We start from the raw sequence: 16,006 nt of genomic DNA on the forward strand, positions 1-16,006 counted from the left end.
AAAAACAGTAAGAAAAAGAAAGCTTAAATGAACACTTTCAACTTGACTTTATCGGAAAATCATGGAAAATGATAAGTACACACAGAATCTACAACTGACAAAATAAAAGCACCAGTCAACATGGCTAAGAGAATCGTTAGTCTGGCAAAAAAGACATCTGACCAATTTCATCTGATATTAAAGGTCCACAGTCTCTCAACATCAGAGTAATGTGAACTCTTCTTAATTCTCACAATGAGGCATCCCACCCTCCATAAAAGAGACCAGAGCTGACCCCCCAGGCCTGGGGAGCAAAGCCTGTAGCCCCCTGGCTTGGTACCTGTGAATGATGCCCTTGCCATGCAAGTACTCTAGGGCAGACACCATCTCAGCTGTGTAAAATCGGGTGCATGTCTCATCGAACGAACCAATTTTCCGAATGTATTTAAGTAGTTCTCCATTTTTGGCATAACTAAGGCCAAAATCTAAACATTGGATAGTTAAGGAAGAGAGCAAAAATCTTTCTTTTAAACTGACCTTAACAGCCCAGTAGCAATTTTTTAAATTAATTAAAACTGAAGGTACCTGTGGCCTGAGACAGCTGCCCCTCTTCCAGCCAGACCCAACCGCAACCGCTGGGTCTGCAGGGAATCCCTGGCTCCAGGACAGGGTCCCAGCGTGAGTTTTTCACCAACAACAAAAGCACATGCCTCTCAGGCCAACTGCCCCTTCTGGACCCCCCATCCCCAGAAGACACCTGTGGGCTCAGTGAAGGGAAGCCGCTAGAGATGGCGGTCAGGGCCTGTGGCCCCAACGCCATCAGCACACAGCCTCCAACCTGCACCAACCGCACATGCCGTGCTCAGTCCATTCACGTAAAGATTCCTCAAATGAATGCTCCTTCCCAAGTATAAAGTGACAAGTTTTGTAAGAGAAATGCCATTAATAGATAAACTCAATCTATTTATTGGGCCCCCACTGGGGAGAGACTCGAGGAAAACAGTCATCTTTCCCTCGGACACCACTGCAGTGTGATTTGTTTTACTTCTGTTCTCCCTTTTTCTAAGAGGAGAAACTATAAATGGATCCCATATAACTGCTTCCTCCTGGAAGCACCGAACATCCACACCTCTTGATGGAAATCTACAGGTACTCTGCCACTCCCTGGCAGAGTGGCACCCAAGTCCTCACCTGCCCTGAGCATCAGCTCCGAGGGGGTAAGGGGTGACCTGTGCTCAAGGTGTCCCATCTGGCTTCTGTTTGCCAAGGCACTTGCCATCTCCCACCAAAGAAGATGCCTGAAGCTGCGGCCCAGGAGGGAAGAGACCACCAACCGAAGCTGCTCAAACCTGCCTGTGATCGAGCCCCACATGTGGCCTCCCAAGCCCTTCCAATTAGAACAACGTTTAACAGGAAGCTGAAGCCCAAAACCAACCTTACTTCTAGGGAATGCAAAGGGTCTCGGCCAGGGCCCCTTCCCTCCTCTCCTTGCTTTGATCCCTCCTCGGGGAAGGCTGGTATCCGTGGCCTCCTCACCAGCAGCCTGCAGACTCTGGCCCACCCAACCCCAAGCAGGGGCCCCGCCTGGATCTGGACCTGGACCAGCCGCAGAGCCTCCCCACTCAGGAGCATAGTCTCCCAGAAACCAGCAGCCCACGTGAGAGGCTCGGCCATGGCCACAGGGCCTCTTCTGGCTTCACAGGTTTTGCCCCTTATCTGACCACTCCCTGAGTTCCTGTTTCCGGTGTAAGGGACACTTCTAGTTCTCTGCTCGGCTGTGGCACTAAGTGACCGACAGGTTTTGAACATGACATGTTGTAGATCACGGCTCCAAGCCCGTGTTCTCTCTGACCACACATGTTCCTCATTGCCCAGAAACACTCTTTCAGACCTCATTGGTCCATTTCACACCCTAGAACATTTCTACCTCCCTCAGCACAGCTAAGGCCCCAGGGCAGTGAGGGGAGGCTGCTCTCTCACAGGGAGCGAGTCAATTCCTGGGATGATGAGCACAGATCAGGCCTGTGGCAGAGCCTGAGAGCCTGCTGAGCCCAATGCCTGCGCTTTGCAGAGGAACCCAGCCCAGAGAGGTTAAGCAACTGACTCAAGGTCACAAAGCCAAGGAGGGACAGGACTGGAGCCCAGCTTCCTGAGGTCTAGTGTGCTGTTCCTGTCCCCAAGCTTCAAGAGACGACACACAAGGACAGGCAGGTGGGAGGTGGAGGAAGAACGCAGGTTAGCAGAGCAACAGTCTCTGAAACCCCTCAGCCTTCATCCCTGCTGGAGGGAAAGGCACCCTGGCTGGCTGGCTGTGGTGCCCAGCCCTGCATTGCACCTAAGGAGGGAGGGAGGGCTTCTCTGAGCTCAGCCCTCTCTGGGGAGCAGGAGTTGAGTCTGGTCAAACTGAACCTCCAGAGGGCAAAGAGGCTGACAGTGCCCAGGAGGTCCCTCACGGATCTATCTGCCTGTTTTCAGGCTGCTGCAGGGGTGTCACCAGCTCTGCCTCACCTGTCCTGAGAGTGTGCTTAGCCCTGTAGTCACTGGAGGAGCTGCTCCCCTCTCTCCCCAATGTGTAAATTACAGCTAAAAGGAGGATAGTGTGCACACTGGGGCTTTTATTCAGGCAGAGTGCTTCCTTTTCTTTATCTTTCAACACACTGTATATTACAAAGGATTTCCAGTGGAGCAGAAGTCCCCAGGTCTCGCTCCTGTCAGAGGTAAGTGAGCCCCTGCAATCTCCACAGGCTTTCAAATTTGTCTTAAAATGTCAAAAGCAACAGACACCACTGGATAGAGACCTAGAGTCCCCTCCACCTGCATTACTCTGGCCAATCCCGTCTGAAATCAGACAGTGAGCTCACTCATCTAGCCTCTGAGTGCCTGATCCTACTGAACATGACCTTGGGAGAAGATGAAGTCAAGTGTGTGCGACCTGCCGGAGCCTCCCAACCAACACGACTTATTCTCCCCAGGCCCCGTAGGAAGCCCAGGCCTGGGAATCCAGGAATTCTGGCAGCCAGAGAGCCCCACAGGCTCAAAGAGAAGCACCATCACGTGGGTGCCATGGAGCACAAGAAGCAAGAGGTCTAGGTGGCCTCAGAGGTGAGATACAGAACAGATCGGTCACTGATGGCTGCTGCATGAGCAGTGACAGCAGACGGGGACATGGGGCGATGCTGAAGCCAGGTGGAGAGGCAAACACTTTAAAAGACCTAAAACAAACCAACAAGGAACCCCCCTCCCTGCCCCACATGCTCTTGGCTACTAGACCACTTTACTGCTCCCCTTTACGGTGAAACCACTGGGAAAAACCTGCTTTGTTTGCCTTTCCTTGCCTCTCTCTCTTGATTGAGCCCTCAGCCCCACCCCCAGACTGCCACTCTCAACAACACTTTGCATGGGAAGCAATCCACAGGTCAGGCCAGGGCCCAGCTACTTGACCACTTGGCACTATCTGGCAGGGCAGCCAGCACCCTCCACCAGAAACCATCTGGTCCATTGCCCCTGGGACTCTGTTCTCTCCACTCACTGGAACTCTTCCCTGCTGGGCACCCTCCGGCCCACCGACACCCCAGCCCACCCCCCACCAATCTGCACACCAACCTGACTTCTCAGGCTCTGCAGGCAGCCACCCAGTAGCCCACTCAGGCCTCAAGTAGCAAGGATCAACGGATGCATCAATTACAGGACCACTGTGCACCCAGCTCTGAGGCCCCACCCCCAGGAGCCAGCTTGACTTACAAGAGCCTTCCCTGCAGCAGCAGCCCGAGTGAGAGCAAATGGCTACCCTGCTCCAGACCCTCCTCCTGGACTCTGTGCCACACTTAGAAGAAAATCCAAAATTCTTGCCGGGACTCCGAGGCCCAAGGAGCTGACCCCTGCCCAGCCTTTTTGTACCCCCCACACATACGCACACCTGCCCCTGCTCTGCCCAGGCCTCGGGCTGACGTCGTCTCCTCAGACCACCAAGTTAAAACAGCTGATCCAACTCTCCACCGACCAACTCCTACCTGGCCCTACTACTCTTGTTCCCTCAGTGTCTATCACACAGCCATTAATCACCTGTGTATATCTAACTCCTGCACAGAAATGCAAGCCCCATGAGGGCAGAGCCTTCACCTCATGTACCAGCATGTTCCCATCACCTGGAACTCAACCAGGACTTCTCAGTAAACAAAAGGAAACATTCAGCTGACAGTTGAAGGAGCCAGAAAATGGTGTTAAAGGGGAAACAGGATCGAGCAAAGTTTTAACCCAGAAGAATATGTGTGGAGAGAGGAGAGAGGGGAAGGGAAGGGGGTTAAGATCAGGCCCCCACCCCCAGGTGGGATGGGGAAGCCAAGCTTTGCAGGTGGTGGGGTGAGGGGAAGGGGCTCTGGAGACCTAAGGGCAGGAGGAAAAGAACAGATGCACAGACTGAGGTTTACACTTGAACAAACTCTCAACTCCATTTGGCAGTTCGACCTCCCTCGTCGAGAAGAAGCCAAGAGCAGCTGCTGGGATTGAAGACAGAGTCTCTGGGCAAACGGGGGCTGAGGGAGTCCCGGTTTGGAAGAACAACTGCAGGAGAGGGGCTGGGGAGTGAGGAGACCTGGCGGGCCTGGCTCTACGATGAATGGCCCAGAGACAAGCTGACGACACAGATATGGCCCACCCTGACTGCCACGGTGCCCTGTCTCCTTGAACCCTGAGCAAAGAAGAAAGAAAAAAGTGCTTCAGGGATTACAGGAGAAGTCAGGGAACGTGAGATGCCCTGAAATAAAACAAAGAATCAGCAGGGTGTGACGTCCCTGCAGGAGAAGCAGCTGGAGAAGCAGTGTGCACAGCCCTGGAGAGCCAGGCACTGGATGATCAGAGACATCCATAGGGGTGGGAGAGGGGGAGGCTGGAGGGCCCTGGGGAGGGGCTGTCTCTGGGAGGACAAGTCCTGGATACGGGAAGAAAGGGTTGGGCTCCTGTGGGTCACTCCCTAGACTTTCTACCTGGCAGCTGAGCCTGAGAAAGATGTTCCTTCCAACCAAACCCCACAACCCAGGGCCAAAGAGGGCAGAAAGGTGCCCACCTCCCGGGAGCCCCGGATGCCCAAGATCCTTCTTCCTCTCTCTCACTTCCCTGCTTTGAGCACTGGATTCGACACCTGACAGATACTCCAAGGATGCTGATTAAAAAGGAATGAGGGCATGCTTTTAAATAAACGTCTAGCAAGAACAGCATTAAAATAATGATCCTTTAGATATGAAGCTTACCAACAAAAAACCTCAAAAATGACTGTGATGATCTCCCTTGAAGTAATGTTCTACTTCAGTGAATGTCAGCAATCCCAGGGGGTCCCAAAGCAAAGTGATGTGAATTCGTCTGTATTTAGAATAAGCTACCCTTTTCCCTTCCAGGGAAGGGGCTACTTGTGAAAACAAAAACGGGGTCATGGTTCCAAAACGATAAGGGGTCACTGGCGTGATATCAGAAGGCTTTGACTGTTCAAAGGATACAGAGCTTTTCATCATCCTGAAATGTGAAGTAAAGTTTAACAAAGAAGGGGTGATCCAGCCGCGACATCACGTCTCTCTCTCTGGTTACATACGGGACTTTGTTCTCTTTGATAATGTGACGTTTCTCTAGAATTTTAACTTAAGAGAGAAGCAAGTTACTACAATTGGAAATGGTAAGAAAACACTAAAGACACAACTCATAAAGTAACAGATAAAAATTAAAGTTTTTCACAAAACGCACCCACCAGATTTGTGATCTCTAAGACCAACAGTGTCCTGTCCCCTGAAATCAGCACAGAAACCTCCAGGGGCTGGGCAGCCAGGTGGCCGCGTACCCAGAGGTGCGCTGTTCCTGCATCCTAGACACTGGAGCATCCTAGCTCGCTGGAGTTAGTTACTTACTAGCATATTCCCTTGAGGTTGCCAGTTCTCGGGCCAGGACAACCTGGTTTGGGAAGAAAAGGGGGAAAAAGAAGAGAAAAAAACACCCAATGTAACCAGGGCACTGAGTCTCACAAGTCACCCTGCAACCAACCACACAGGCTACTCCGCCCCCACCACGAAATTACATTTTAAATATTTTTGGTCCTGTGCTAACAAACATAGCTGAGTGTCAATGACTAAGTTAATGTGTTCTAATAGTTAAAGGAAACACATGTATCTCTCAAATGTTTCCAGAAAGTTCCTCATCAGATGCCAATAGTCCCCCCTCATGCAGTGAAATATATATTCAGGAACACCTTATGACCAGCATAACCCTCACACAAACAGTAGGAAGAAGCAGCATATAATAATATCTCCACAAGGTGGGTACTGGGAATTTCTTCAAAAACTAACTCTATGGATAGGTCCCCAGTACATGTTCATTGCAAAAGGCCACCCTGAATTTGGGCTTTTACAAATAATAGTTGCATTTCACTTGATGCCACTCTCAGATGCTGTAAATCCCATCCCTGCTACTGAGGGCACAGGAACCGCGGCCGGCAGAGAGCACCTCCCCCCAGCATGCAGTCACACACACACCCGCCCCCCGCCCCCCATGCCCTCTCCACAGCACAGCCCGGTCTTACACTACTTCGGGGACAGAGCACCAGTGGGGCCTCACACACATTGAAAAGAACTTTCTACACGAACACACCCTGGGCACAACCTGAGTAACAACTTCCAAATGCCTGATGAGCCCAGTCTGGCAGTGAGCTGGGGTGGTCCCCACCACCGCCAGCTGGTGCAAATTCCTCTCCTGAGACACCTACAGGGAACAGCCGAGGACCAGAGAGCAGATGAAAACCTGCTGACTCCCGGGAAATACCGGAGCCTCCGGGAAGACCTCTGGAGGCCCCTGGTTGTAAGTTATATTCCGTTAGGGAATTCTTCACCAAGTTCATCAGAAGTGACCCTGGAAAAGCACTGTATGTAGCCCTGCGGTTTTTAAGAACAAGGTCGGATTATATGTGTTCAAATGGAAAGATCTTAAAGATCTCTGTGGAGAAAGGAACCTGTGTGGATTGTTCTCAGGCGCTGGTGAGTCAAGGAGAGTGGGCTAGGGAAGGGCTGGCATTCTCTAGGTTATGTACTGATGTAATGCTAAATTTCTTCACAGCAGCATGTACTAGCTACGTAAGTAGGAAAAAGGAAGAAAAACACTGAGTGCTAATATTTAATGGAATCCTATCTGAAGGAGATATTTATGTCATCTTTCTGTTGTGTGAACTCTGCATGTTCTATGCAGTTTCCTTATGTCCCTCCACATGGCCCGGGCCAACTGCAGGGGCAGTAGACATCAGGATCACCCTCAGGTTGCCGGCGGCAGTGGACCCGGCTTCCCCCTCTCCAGCACAGGCTCCATCACGTGAAGGTCCTACCTGGGGATCCAGCCTGGGAGCTGCCTCCCCTGGAAACCTCATTTTAGGTTGTCTCTATTTCAGGAATGGTGAGAAGGAACTGAGGGTAGCACATATAATTTGAGACCCAAGGCTGCAGGATTCCAAACAGTACCAGAAAGGAGGCTCCAGGCTCACGGCACTTTCCTGGGCACCACCCTGGCACAGGGATGACAAGAATCTCAGCTGGGGCTTTTCTACATCAGGAATCTGTCACCCAGAACAGATGGCACCTACTTTTTTACCCATGGTGGAAACCCAGGAACACAGGGGAATTTCATAAATACATCCTCATTTTCCAGTCAATATAAATGTCCAATGAAGTACAGCTGAGAAAAGGAGAGAGAACGCTTCTTCTTTTACTGGACTCATGTAAGTAACTGTAAAGAACACCCAAGATTCTTTTCAAAATAGTTTTTTCTTTCTGCAAGGACCTGTGAGTACCAGACCTACTGGGGATTATGCTCAAAGTTGAAGGTTTTTATCATGAGGGCCCAATTCTTTCATTAACTTAAAAACTGCCAATAAAAAAATCTAAATAAAAAATGTAAAAGGAGCAAAAGTTAACACTTAAAACGATGTTGGGAACATGGGTGAGCCCCAGTATGTCATGTTCTTTGTATTTTGAATTATTTCATAAATGGAAAAAAAGAAAAGGAAAACAAATTTCACACGAGGTTTCTTCCCAAAGGCCAGGCAAGCAAGTCTCATTATTCAGGACCTGCTGGCCTGAGGAGCTGCAGCTCATGCTGGGCCCAGCTCAGAGACCACAGCGGCAAGGATCTGTCTCTTCTGAAGGCACGGCCAGGGGACAGGGGCTCTGGCCTTCCCGAGCCTGCAGCAAGCCTCTGGCCCGGCCACAGCCACATGAGGCCTCCAACTCAGCAAAGGGCAGCTCTGAACCTTCATATCTTTGCTTTAAGAGGAAAAATACCACAAGATAGGTAAAACTCTCTCAGGTAACAAAAAGAATTACCCTGAGTGTGACTTGACAGTGCTGTGATAGTAATTCTGTCCATGAAACTGAGGACACAAAAATCTGGAAGCTAGCAGATCTTGGGCTGCAACTCTAGCAAATGTCAATGGTGTACTGTTTTATATTTTTAAAATAACAGAGAAATAACAAAGGTCATTAAATGTTTCCCCGAAACTACGAAGAGATACACCAACACTAATGTTTAATCTAAGGAACAGGAAAGCTTCCCAGGGTCTTGCTAACAGGACACAATGATATGAAATGTAACTTAGAATACAATCTAACTGCATTTTTTGAGAAAATTAAAAATAAGATCATGAAATGCCTTTTAAAGCTTTCCCCTACAAAATCATGAGCTAGATATTTAAACCACATGATCTGCCTGGTGGTAGCCAGCCCCAAGTCACCTTCACAACAGGAGAGGAATCCCCAAGGGCCTGAGACCCTCCTCTGGGGTAGAACACCACTGTAGTGTCTTAGTCCCCCAGCTCCAAGTCCCAAAAAAGGCCAGTACTCCCAAGGAAAACACCCTCATTCAACAAACAGCAGCAGTCTGTACTCACTGTTGAAAAAGAGCCTTCACCAAGGATTTTCCCAAATTTAAAGTCTTCTGGCCGTTTCTTCCGAGGCTGTGGTGGCGGCTGTGTGGCGTGTTGCAGCGAGTTGGCGCTCGGCCGGGATTCGGCCGTGGTGCTGTCCATGGTGGGGCCCTGCCTGCTACCACAGCTGGGAACGCCAGGGGCCGTGCTGGACTCAGTCTGGGTCCTCACCATTGATGGGGACGGGCAGGAACATAATACCACGCTGGACTGAATAGGAACGGTGTCATACTGGTGGACACAGGAAAAAAGAGGTAAGATTCAAAGTGGCTCACCCTTCCTAAATGTATGAACTAAAGTGTTGACATCGTTGAAACACCACCAAGCACAGGGCAGACCATCTGATGTTCTGCCATGCAGTTCGGGCCACTGCCCTCCTCTCCCAAGTCCCTTCCCCGCTCAAATTCCACCCTGCCCTGTCCTGCGTGCCCACAGACCCCAGCACCCAGAACCTACCTGCCCTCACCCTCTCCCTCAGTTCTGTGTAAGTCTCCAACACCTCCCCCACCCCCACCCAGCCATGGCCAGCTGGCCTTCCCATCACACTGCCTGGCCTAAACATCATCTGTGGCCCTGTCCACAGAGAAAGCTGGTCCAACCCTGTGACCACGTTGTCTCCCATCCCAGAACCCTTCCCCTGCTCACCCACTCGCATTTGATATAAGGCTAGACACACAGAAGGCACTCAGGGTTTGAACAGACTAGCTTAAGACTGTATCCCGGACTTCCCTGGGGGCGCAGTGGTTAAGAATCTGCCTGCCAATGCAGGGGACACGGGTTCGATCCCTGGTCCGAGAAGATCCCATATGCCACAGAGCAACTAAGCCCATGCGCCACAACTACTGAGCCTGTGCTCTAGAGCCTGTGAGCAGCAACTACTGAGCAGGCGAGCCACAACTACGGAAGCCCACACGCCTAGAGCCCGTGCTCCACAACAAGAAAAGCCACTGCAATGACAAGCCCGCGTACCGCAACAAAGAGCAGCCCCGGCTCACCGCAACTATAGAAAGCCTACACGTGGCAACGAAGACCCAAAGCAGAAATAAACAAACAAACAAATAAATAAATAACTATACCCCACAACTAAATAGAATTTTAACCTAGCAGTCCTGGAACACAGAAGTATAACTTAATGGAAAGAAGAGCCCAAGGATTGCCAACTACATGTAAAAGTTATAGTTAACAAGAAATAAGCTGTTCAAACTGGGCCCGTGAGCCACAATCACTGAGCCTGCGCGTCTGGAGCCTGTGCTCCACAACAAGAGAGGCCGCGATAGTGAGAGGCCCGCACACGGCGATGAAGAGTGGCCCCCGCTTGCCACAACTAGAGAAAGCCCTCGCACAGAAATGAAGACCCAACACAGCCATAAATAAATAAATTAATTAATTAAAAAAAAAAGAAATAAGCTGCTCAAAAAAAAGACAGTAGTGGAATAACTGCTTAACAATTTGAAAAATAACTGATTTAGAGCCCAACTGCTCACTACACACCAAACTTACCTCTAAACAAATTAAAGAATTATATGTTTTTTAGTTATTTAAACAAATTCAAAAACCTAACAAGTTTTTAAAATTTTTCAATGCAATCGCTATTAAAAGAAGCTGGCTTCCTTGCAGAAATCGACAAGATGATCCTAAACTTCATATGGAAATTCAAGGAACCCAGAATAGCCAAACAATCTCAAAAAAGAACACTGGAGGACTCACGCTACCTAATTTCCAAATTCATTACAAAGCTATAATAAGACAGTGCAGGTCTTCCCTGGTGGCACAGTGGTTAAGAATACGCCTGCCAATGCTGGGTACACGGGTTCAAGCCCTGGTCCGGGAAGATCCCACATGCCACAGAGCAACTAAGCCCGTGCACCACAACTACTGAGCCTGCATGCCACAACTACTGAAGCCCACGTGCCTAGAGCCTGTGCTCCGCAACAAGAGAAGCCACCGCAATGAGAAGTCCGCACACAGCAACAAAGGGTAGCCCCTGCTTGCCACAACTAGAGAAAGGCTGTGCAGCAATGAAGACCCAACGCAGCCATAAATAGATAGATAGATAGATAGGTAGATAGAAAGAAAGATAGAAAGAAGACAATGAGGTATTGGCATAAGGATACACACGTGGGTGACTGGAACAGAGTCCAGGAATAAACCCGTATGTCTACGGCCAATCGATTTTTGACAAGAGTGCCAAGACCCTTCAATGGGAAAGAACAGTCTTTTCAACAAATGATGCTGGGACAACTGGATATCTACATGCAGAAGAATGAAGTTGGATGCCTTTCCCACGACAAAATTTAACTCAAATGGATCAAAGATCTACATGTAAGAAATAAAACTAGAAAACTCTCAGAAGAAAATATAGGAGTAAATCTTTATGAACTTGGCAATGGTTTCTTAGATATAAAACCAAAAGCACAGGAACAAAAGAAAAAAACAGGTCAAAGGAACTTCATCAAAATTTTAAAACTTTTGCGCTTCAAAGGCACCACCAACAAAGTGAAAGGACAACCCAATTATGGGAGAAAATATTTTCAAATCATATATCTGATAAAGGAATTGAAGGAATTGTATTCAGACTGTATAAAGAACTCTTACAACTAAATTAAAAAAAAACCACACAGTTAAAAAATAGGCAACAAATCTGAATAAACATTTCTCCAAAAAAGACATACAAATGGCCAATAAGTACATGAAAAGATGCTCTACATCATTAGTTACTATGGAAATGCAAATCAAAGCCACAATGGGACTCCATTTCACACATACCAGAATGGCTAGAATCAAAAAGATAATAATAACAAGTGCTGATGGAGACAAAGAGAAATTGGAACCATCGTATTCGTGGCAGGAATGTCAAATGGTGCAACCACGTTGAAAAACATTACAACAGTTCCTCAAAAGGAAACAGGTATCACATAACCCTGCAATTCCACTCCTAGAAATGAAAACATAGGTCCACACAAATCTTGCACAAGCATGCTCATAATAGCATTATACATAACAACTAAAAGGTGGAAACAACGCAAATGACCATCAATGGATAAATGGATAAACAAAATGTAATCTAGCTATAAAATTGAATATTCAGCCATAAAAAGGAAATACTGATATATTCTAAAAAACAGATGAACACGCAAAACATTATGTTATGTGAAAAAGGCCAGACACAAAAGCCCCATACTGTATGATTCCATTTATCTGAAATGTCCAGAATAGGCAAATCTATAGAGTAAGAAAAATTAGTGGTTGTCAGAGGCTGGAGGGGAGAATGGGGAATGACTGCTAATGGGTTTGTTTTTGGAATGATGAGGATGTCCTGGAATTGGATGGGGATATACAACCTCATGAATATACTAAAAGCCACTGAAATACACTTTAAATGGGTGAATTGTATGGTATATGAATTATATCTCAATAAACTGTTATAAAAATAGCTATATCATATATGACTACATTAATTTATATATAAGATCTCATTCAAATCTGTAAATCCTAAAGACTTTTTCTAACGACGAAACACGCAAAGGATTAGGCACCAAAACAACTCAAGTAACTAGATGGAGAGATATACCGTGTTCTTGGATTGGAAGAATCAACATTGTGAAAATGACTATACTACCCAAAGCAATCTTCAGATTCAATGCAATCCTTATCAAACTACCAATGGCATTTTTCACAGAACTAGAACAAAAAATTTCACAATCTGTATGGAAACACAAAAGACGCCAAATAGCCAAAGCAATCTTGAGAAAGAAAAACGGAGTTGGAGGAATCAGGCTCCCTGACTTCAGACTATACTGCAAAGCTACAGTAATCAAGACAGTATGGTACTGGCACAAAAACAGAAATATAGATCAATGGAACAGGACAGAAAGCCCAGAGATAAACTCACGCACATGTGGTCACCTTATCTTTGATAAAGGAGGCACGAATATACAACGGAGAAAAGACAGCCTCTTCAATAAGTGGTGCTGGGAAAACTGGACAGCTACATGTAAAAGAATGAAATTAGAACACTCCCTAACACCATACACAAAAATAAACTCAAAATGGATTAAAGACCTAAATGTAAGGCCAGACACTATCAAACTCTTAGAGGAAAACATAGGCAGAACACTCTATGACATAAATCACAGCAAGATCCTTTTTGACCCACCTCCTAGAGAAATGGAAATAAAAATAAACAAATGGGACCTAATGAAACTTAAAAGCTTATGCACAGGGCTTCCCTGGTGGTGCAATGGTTGAGAGTCCGCCTACCGATGCAGGGGACACGGGTTCGTGCCCCATCTGGGAAGATACCACATGCCGCGGAGCGGCTGGGCCCGTGAGCCATGGCCGCTGAGCCTGTGCGTCTGGAGCCTGTGCTCCGCAACGGGAGAGGCCACAACAGTGAGAAGCCTGCGTACCGCAAAATTAATTAATTAATTAATTAATTAAAATAGCTAAGGGACTGTGGCCATACAAAGCTCTGTTTCTTATACTGCGTATATGTTTGTTCATAAAGGATAAAAATTTTCTCTCTCCATTAAAATAGGGAAGGGAGACTTGAGAGAACTATGAAGAAGCCTGTAGAAAGTGCACCAAGAACAGGCAAGACAGGGGAGCACACAGTAACCAATGGTTTGCAGAGGGTGACAGCTCAACCACAAGAGAAAAGTTGGAGACAGAGAAGCTCATTTTAAGATAACAAGTAAAAAACAAATCTAGACAGAACATCCTGTGACCCAAACATGATGAGCACGGAGGTGGAGAAGTGAGGCAGCAGGTGGCAAGAACAGGCAGGAGTCTGGGCAGTCCCCAAAAGACCATATAAATCTCGGCTCCACAAGGCAGGCCAGCCCCGGGAAGGCCAGCTCAGGCAGGGTCACCCCAGAAGACACACCACATGCCAGCTCCCAACCAAGGAGCCACCACCAACTCTGGAGCTGCACCACAGCTGGGAGAGGGCAAGCTTCTTTTACTTATTTGTCTGTCAAGATCATTATCACTTCAGGTAAGGTATACAAATATGAAGGAATTAACCCAAGACATAGCATCAGTGAAATACTAGGAGAATATGACTAATTGGCTTTGTAAAAAATATCTAAGAGAATCTGACTTTTTTTTTTTTGCGGTACGCGGGCCTCTCACTGTTGTGGCCTCTCCCGTTGTGGAGCACAGGCTCCGGACGCGCAGGCTCAGCGGCCATGGCTCACGGGCCCAGCCGCTCTGCGGCATGTGGGATCTTCCCGGACCGGGGCACGAACTCGTGTTCCCTGCATCGGCAGGTGGACTCTCAACCACTGCACCACCAGGGAAGCCCGAGAATCTGGCTTTTTAAATGTGGCACACAGCACAAACGTGACCAGCAGTACAGGCTCTCTAGCTGGAATGGGAGTCCAAGACACACCATTTAGTTATGGCAAACTGCTGTTTTCTTGAACGCTCTATGGGTCGCAGTAAGTCAAGTGTGCCTTATGCATTTCATAAACACTCTATCTCATGAGAGGTACCAAGGGCTGGACCAAGCTCTGTGGTCAGTCAGTACCTTAATGATTTGTCCCTATAAACAACGCATACAATCTTAACAGAAGTGTAATCAAATTCAATAACTTCCTTGGAGATTAGCTGGAACTTTCTGTCCTCGAAGGCAGTGGTAAGTGGGGAAGAGGTCACAGTCACCAGGCTGAAGCCCATCAAGAACCAAGATAGGCCTGGACTGTCCTCACCAGCCAGGCCAGCTGCACGATGACCGAGAGCTGTGCCCAGGGAGCACCAAGAACCTCACAGGGCTCCCAGACACAGCTCTGGGCCTGTGTCTGTAAGCACTCCCTGGGCCTGCAGGGTCATTCCGAGTGCAGACCCTCAGGCCCGGGACTGAGGAGCAGCAGGACTGTGTGACCCAAAGGGACACACGCCGAGAGAGGGGAAGCAGAAAGAGCCAGCACTTCACACAGCACCGTCCCAGGCACTACAGCACTGCTTCCAACAGGCCTGGTCACAGGCCCACCGGGGGCCATCGCTGCCCAACGAGATAGGGGAGGGGAGAGCACCGCCTGTCTCTGTCATGCCCCACCCCCACCGCACCTGTCCCACCAAGTGTGGGCCTGTTTACCGACCTCATCTAAGTTCACCTGTGTGCCCAGCCTCCTGCCAAGTGAGGCTCAAGAAGACAACCGGAGATGCACAGAACAGTGGCAAATGTTGCTTTTAATTCAAAACTGACAAGTGAACTACTGAATAAAATCTCAAACATGAAGTTTTTAAATAGCAAAACGTGATGAGTTGACTCATGGACCTGGAAAAATGTAATTTTACATAGACATGCTTCTGGACCCAATGACAATTCTAGCAAAGGCGCCAACGTATGTGTCACATGAAGGTTTCTGGCACAGGCGAGGGACAACCCACTGCTTCTTCACGGAGGGCAGAAGCTCAACTCTGGGAGGGGAGGTGCTGGAAGTGACAGCCAAGAGCAGCAAGGATGAGGAGGCAGGGCCTGCAGGCAGCAGGCATCCACAGCCACGGAAAGCAAGACCTGGCGTGACAAACACCATCAAACTGGCTACTCCAGGGACAGATGACCCTGATGTCAAACACCCTGGGAAGGCCCAGCACAGTGAAGAATGCTTATCCTGGCTTCAGGAACACTTGCCGAGGAAAGGGTCTTCAGCTCCAACTTCCATAATGATAACTGAACACCCGTCCAGCCCACGGAGAGTGGTCTCCAAAGACAGTGAAAGGTAAGTCTAATGAAACACTCGTTGACAAGTACATGTTTCTGAGAGCTTTCTTTCCTTTTCATCAAAGTAGTTTCTATGGTTATTTAAAGGAAAAAAAAAAAAAGGTCTCCAGAACAGGTCCTCAAAGGAGAGCACTGTCCCTTAGAAAATACAGGTTTGCTCCTGACCTCAGCTGGGCCGACCCCACACACAGGTACCAACCAGGCGGCAGCCCTCAACTCGCAACTCTGCCCATTTCTGGTAGACATGCAGAAATCAACCACGAGGTGCGCTGAAAATCAACATGCTGTCTCAACAGAGCTGGACCTGCCTCCAGACCTATGACACCGAGCAGCATCTGGCTGGGCAATGACAAGGT

At 48.3% G+C, this 16,006-nt stretch overlaps 1 protein-coding gene across 3 annotated transcripts in view; it reads right to left on the reverse strand.

Annotated features, from left to right (window-relative positions):
• PDPK1 (3-phosphoinositide dependent protein kinase 1) overlaps positions 1–16,006 on the reverse strand; it is a 71,396-nt gene that overhangs the window by 34,997 nt on the left and 20,393 nt on the right. For all 3 annotated transcript variants that reach the window (XM_082670204.1, XM_082670205.1, XM_082670203.1), the window contains exons 2-5: positions 8,888–9,154; positions 5,871–5,913; positions 5,469–5,606; positions 320–464 (exon numbers count right to left, since the gene is read on the reverse strand). In XM_082670204.1, coding sequence (XP_082526330.1) covers positions 320–464; positions 5,469–5,606; positions 5,871–5,913; positions 8,888–9,154 — 593 coding nt within the window. The remainder of the gene's footprint in view (positions 1–319; positions 465–5,468; positions 5,607–5,870; positions 5,914–8,887; positions 9,155–16,006) is intronic.

Source organism: Grampus griseus (assembly GCF_964374135.1).
Source record: "Grampus griseus genome assembly, chromosome: 14".
Lineage (NCBI taxonomy): Eukaryota > Metazoa > Chordata > Mammalia > Artiodactyla > Delphinidae > Grampus > Grampus griseus.